This window comes from Myodes glareolus, chromosome 5 (genome assembly GCF_982192425.1).
Source record: "Myodes glareolus chromosome 5, mMyoGla1.1, whole genome shotgun sequence".
NCBI classification, from domain to species: domain Eukaryota; kingdom Metazoa; phylum Chordata; class Mammalia; order Rodentia; family Cricetidae; genus Myodes; species Myodes glareolus.
Genome location: NC_142030.1, coordinates 33,861,085 through 33,867,084, shown reverse-complemented (window position 1 = coordinate 33,867,084; position 6,000 = coordinate 33,861,085). Strand labels below are relative to the sequence as shown.

The 6,000-nt window shown below is 42.9% G+C and overlaps 1 protein-coding gene across 6 annotated transcripts in view; it reads right to left on the bottom strand.

Annotated features, from left to right (window-relative positions):
• Positions 1 to 382: 382 nt before the first annotated feature.
• Positions 383 to 6,000, bottom strand: part of Ercc6 (ERCC excision repair 6, chromatin remodeling factor) — an 80,301-nt gene continuing 74,683 nt past the window's right edge. For all 6 annotated transcript variants that reach the window (XM_087906235.1, XM_087906238.1, XM_048420881.3 and 3 more), the window contains 3 exons: positions 3,628 to 3,832; positions 2,974 to 3,046; positions 383 to 2,073 (listed from right to left, as the gene is read on the bottom strand). In XM_087906235.1, coding sequence (XP_087762361.1) covers positions 1,657 to 2,073; positions 2,974 to 3,046; positions 3,628 to 3,832 — 695 coding nt within the window. In that variant the 3' untranslated portion in view covers positions 383 to 1,656. The remainder of the gene's footprint in view (positions 2,074 to 2,973; positions 3,047 to 3,627; positions 3,833 to 6,000) is intronic.

Here is a 6,000-nt window from a genome sequence, read left to right as displayed (position 1 = left end):
GTAAACCAACTACTAAAACCTCAACACACACCCTCTCTTGGAACATAGGAATCCTCTGAGGCTCTCAAACATCCAGGCCACAAAACGGGGAGATTTCGGGGGCATGCACACCATGACTCTAAGTTAAACTGAAGTTTTCCATCTCACTGTCTACAACTGTCACATGGTCACAGTTACCTGCCATGGAGGCTGAGAAGCAGTTATTAGCTGGGCAGTCATGTGTCCAGGTAAAACTCAGAGATGACACTGGAAGGAGCAGCCCACACCAGCAGTCACGGAAAAGCCCAGGCAACTGCACAGACTCTGGAGCAGCAGCAAGACTAGTGTGGGGTGGGAAGGCCGAGATTGCTTAAAGACATTACAGCACCAATACAATAACAAGTTGTTATCTTTAAAAATCCTTTATTTGTAATTATATAACATGTTTAATACATTTAATCTATTTACACTGCACAAAATATTTAACGATTAAAAATTCAGACTGTAGCTCAATGTATAAAGGTGCTGTATATTATTTAAAAAAACTATTCTAACTCAGAGCTGGTCTCTTAAGTTTCTCCTGGGTTGGCTGGATGGCCATGTTTACAGAGCACGGCCCTGGGACTCAACCTACCTAGGTTGGGCAGGGCAGTGGCAGAGCTGGAACATGGCCTCCTTGCCTTACTGCACAGTAAGAAACTTTCACCGGCTATTCTTAATTAAAGGGATGTCTATACCTTCCCTAGCTTGCTATAACTTAGATTTCAGACATTACAGGCATAATGCACTAATGCTTCCCACTGATGAATCAGGTCAGTACTTCGGCCCAAGGACAAGGGCATCACCATTTCCCTGCAGGCTAATGACCAGAAGAAAAAATAAACAAAGAGCCCTCCAGAAACAAACAGGCCTACAAACGTTTAGAACTTATTGACCTAGTTAAATAAACCCCTTCTATGATTTTTAGATAATAAAATAGAATAGACACTAATAGACTCTTCCTTCTTTGACATATTTATGCGTGCATGTGTGTGTGTGTGTGTGTGTGTGTATAACTGGGTGGAACCTGGCCATAAAGCACAGACTTAGCATGCACAAGGCAGCAGAGTTTGTCTCTAGCACCATTTAAAACAAACAACAAGAACTGAACTGCTAAGTTAACAGTGCTGTAGAGAATTATTTATAGGTAGTTAATGATTTGACAGATAACAAACATCTTTTTGTATGTGGCCAGTGGTACAGAAACATTTACAGTTCTCTATCAAGGTACTGAGGTGACCAGATACTGACAAAGTGACGTATGGGTGGGATAAACAGAAGACATGTTCCCAGCACCAGTAAGAACTGAGGCTTCTATCCTCAAGTAGAGTGTGCTCCCTGACAGCATCTTTTGGATTAAGAAACACATTTGCTCCAATAAGCAACTGTTAGGTCCCCGGTTTTATAACATAATTCATTGTGCCACCAAAATAAAACAAAACAAAAAGCGCTCCAAGTAGTTTCTTCTTCAAGTTTTAGTCTTGAGGTAGATGACATAGTAAACACTTTCTGCAGCCATGCCCTTACACTTACACACACACACACACACACACACACACACACACACACACACCATCACTAATCACAGGACTGGTGAGCAGAGATTTCCATTTAAAAAGGTCTAGGAAGCATTGCTGTTCAGCAATATTCTGGCTTCAGTTTCCAAATCCCTTCACCACCAGGAGTTCTGTGGAAATTGCACAGATTTCTCAGTAGTTCTCGGAAGACACAGGACTGTGCCGCAGACAGCTTGGATTCGAACTCCTGTAAGATCTCCTGAGTGCTGGCCTGGCCATCCACCTGGGCCTGGAAAGCAATGAAGTTCCTCATCTCCACCAGAAGGTCATCATGTTCCGTGCTGGAGGGAGGCAAGGCAGCAGCCTCGGTGAGGTGCCCGCTGTCACTCTCCAAGCGCTCTGGCAGAATAAGGTGGTTTCTTGCTCGCATTCTGGCCAGGAGTGAGGAGGAACTGGGGGCTCCAGACAAAGAAGTTTCATTTTCTCTGCCACTGAAGTGCTCAGGGGCAGAAGCTTTCCCCTCCTTTTTCACATTGTTCTAGAGAAAGAAGACTACACGTTAATAAACTGAACTTCCAGCATATTCCCCAACCTATGCCCCCAAAGGCTATGAGAACCCACAGTATAACCCAAACGCCATGTGGTGAGAGGTGGGAGAAAGGCTGGATGTGCACACGAATCTTCCCATTTGTAAAAGGCATTTCCTACAGACATGAGCAGGAAGGAAGAGGAATGAAGTCATGTCCTGGGCAGCAGAGCATGGGGGCTGAGGAGCTGAGGGAGACCCTGCCTTGCAGGCCCAGTGCCATGGCAGGTCTTCTAGAGGCCCAGGACAGCTTCTTTCTCCCACATACACCCAACCCCCACACACAGGGGGCAGCTGTCACTCTCTCCATTTTTCAGCCTTCTTCCTCTCTCCCGCCCTCATGTTTCCTTAAAACACCACAGATTTAACCCGGAAAGTGCCTCAAGCTCCTGCTGCTGAAAGCACGGACCACGGGAGACTGGAAAGGGCCTCTGTTCCTGAAGGAGTTCACATGGGTCTAAAAATAGTCTTAGCCTGGGAGTTTTCACAGCCTTCATCAGAAGGACTGGTGTTCGCTCAGTTCTGCCATCCCTGCAGTGTGGTGAAGGGCAGGTGCTCTGCCCAACATTCAAGAAGGATCTCTGGCCACTGGTTTAGACATGGATCCTCGAGGGCTGACACGTCCCCTCCAGACAGGTGCATATTAACTCTAAGCACTGAGCAGAGGGTCTGCGAAATTTTGTGTTGTAGGACGTTAGCTGGTCCTTCTATTCCAATGTGAGTGCATTACAACCCAGAGCCTACAGTATCAGCTGTTACTACGGTAGTTACAACCATTTTCTTCAACATCTAAACGACACTCTCCCGACCATCCAAGCAAATCTCAAACAGGCAGCTAGGCTACCCTGTTACCTGACACTTTTCTGTTTGTGATGAAGGACGCTGCACAGGGAGGTTGGAGTTCCTCTTTTTACCGAACCTGCTCCTAAACAAGAGAGTCAAGCAGACAGAAGGTGAGGTGCTGCAAGAGAGAAGGCTGAGGACTTTCCACAACTAAACATTTCCCGGGAAAGCTGCTGCCTTCCGATCCCTACACCCCTGCTCGACCCGCTTGACTTCTACAACTCAACTCTTGAGGGCATGAGCACTTCCTCTCGGAGTGAGATCCACTCAGCATCCTCACTCAACACTGGACATGAGAAAGCATCCTGGCTAATAACTACATAATAATATGCTAATACTATAACCAGCATAATAATCACTGATGGCTATAAACTGGCTAATTATCTTACTAACAGTTATTATTTATATTTTTCACTAATGTAAACATCATCTCTCAAGCAAGACTGATCGCTTCTTCCCCTGAAAATTTCTCAAGAAAGCAGGAAATGGAAGGAAAGAAAGAGAACAGCACCTTCCCACGTCACTCAAGTCTGACCCAGACGATCCTCCTCAAGAGAACTTCTTGTCCCACAGAGACAAGCCTGTCTGCCTTGACTGTGCGGCTGTCACAACTGTGCAGCCTCAACCACTGCTCCTCGCGAGCGTGGCGGGGTGGTCTCTTACTTCATTCCTGCTGGTGCACCAGAAACACCCCTCTGGCCAGTCCAGGTGGGAACACCAGATGTTGCGCCCAGGCATCGCTGCCGAGAAATCTTCAGAGCTTTCAAGGCGTCCTGAGCCACTCGGTTGGCTTCGGCCTCCACCAGCACATAATCTGGGTTGGCCCCATCCATGATGGCATCATGCTTCACAACGCTGTGCACTCCCACTAGCCAGAGTCAGGAGAGAACGACAGTGAGGACTCAGCCTACACACTGCAGTACTAGTGTCACCAGAGAGAAAACATCACAACACTTTTAGCTGTGACTTTCTGGGCAGCAATTATGACTTGGGAGCTTCGCAAATGCTTTCTGTCCACGCTCATCACTAGCCTACAAGGGACAGTTATGAATTATCCTTGTTTTAAAATATCTGACGAAAATGCTTTTAATCATAATTTTAACATTTAATCTCTTCTGTCCTATACTGTAAGAAAATTAAAATATTAATAAACTCTTGAGTGGAGAAAAATACAGATTTAAAAAATTAATATTCAGTGAGAATGCTACATATCAGAATTATCAAAATACACTTAATAATCAGTGGAAAGTTCATTGTCCTGAGTGTTTGCATCAGTGAAGATGAAACAGCAATGCAAGGTGATGCCGACCTACAATCCCAGCCCCTGAGGCTACAGTAGAAGAATCAGAAACCCAAGGCCGGCATGGGCTACACAGTGATACTCTCTCAAAAATAAATAAATAATCAATAATAAAATTAAGTTAAAATTAAGTGAGGATAAAAATGAAATAAATTTCTAACTAGACATAAATACAAGAAAATAATTAAGCCCAAACCTCTCACCAAAATATAATAAAAACAAAAACACTAGAAGAAAATCATAAAATAATGAAGTGGAGAATAGGCCAACTATGGATCTATTTATCTGTTAATAAACAATAATCCTGGATTACGAGAAAAAAAGCAGCAAAATGGACAACACACTTAAGGTTAAGAGAAAGAGAAATATATGGAATAAAGTCAAAAGAGAAGCTATCTTTGTAAAAAGGCAAATCTTAAGATTCATTATAGGCACATTATGTATACTGTGAATTTGAAAACCACACAAAATAAGTAATTTTCCAGGAAAACAGATAAGAACTGTATATAGGAAAAAACAAAGTTACTGACAATAAAGCTATATACCAAAATTATTATGAACATCAGTGAGAAAATACTAAGTATAACATGAAAACACAAGAACTAATAGCAAAAATAAAATAAAGTAAAATTACAGCTCTCAGGTAAGAGTCATGGGAATTCACAACTAGTTAATGTTAGGAGCTCCACTATCTAGCAAGCTTTACAATGTTCTTTTCAGTGCCATCCACAGATGTTTCTACAGTGAAAATGTCTTTGACAAACTTCATGACCCATGCCTGTAAAGCCATTCCCCAAATCGGGAGCTTCCTTAATAAAACACGAGCCTTCCCCTAACTCCAGAATCTTACTTAATGAGCAGACACTATGGTTATTTCTACAGCAGTGATGGCGTCTAGTACCTCTGACACACAAGGAACATTCTGCTAGTCTTGTTGGCCAGTAAACTAATAGTAACACAAAATCAAAGATGTGACAGAAAGTGAAAAAAAGTACAATTTTCCTTTTTAAGTTTTTTCCCCACCCTACCCCTCCCCTTCATTTTCTTTCTTTCCCCCTCCCTCACTCCCTTTTCTTTCTTTGTAGACTAGAAATGGGACCCAAGACTTCATGCATGTTAGCCAAGTGTTCTGTCACTGATCAATACACAACCGCAGTCCCTCTCTTTTTTGAAGTTTTTAGTGGATACAAACCTAGAGGACTTTAGATAATCAATGAGAAAATCAAAACAGTACAACCAACAAGGAAGGAATGAGATATAAAATAAACCTGTAATCTTCCAATTAAAAAGTAGCTAAAGAAGATAATGGTGGGGGAAACTCCATATACAATAAACAATGAACATAAAACAATACATAAGAACTTTTATCCAATTTCACTAATAAATAAAAACTAAAGTAAAATGAGATGTTACAGTCAGGACAGAAGGAAAGAAAACTTATGGGAACAGAGAAGAGTCTGCCCACTCTGATTGGACTGTGGCCTGGCCTCTCTCCTGCTGAGAGGGAAGAGGCCCAGACAACTCACATGCCTTAAAGGTTGTTGACATAATGAATGTTCCTTTGAGACAAACAACAGGGACCTGGTTCCAGGCCTGATGTGGAAGACCTCTTAGCTGGGGCCTCATCTCAAACAAAATCATTGCCTTTGTTTATAGGAAGATATCCTAACCTTCCTAGTCAGCAACTGTAATCTAACAGCTGCCCTCAGCAACTACCTGGTCTCACTGGGTGTCTT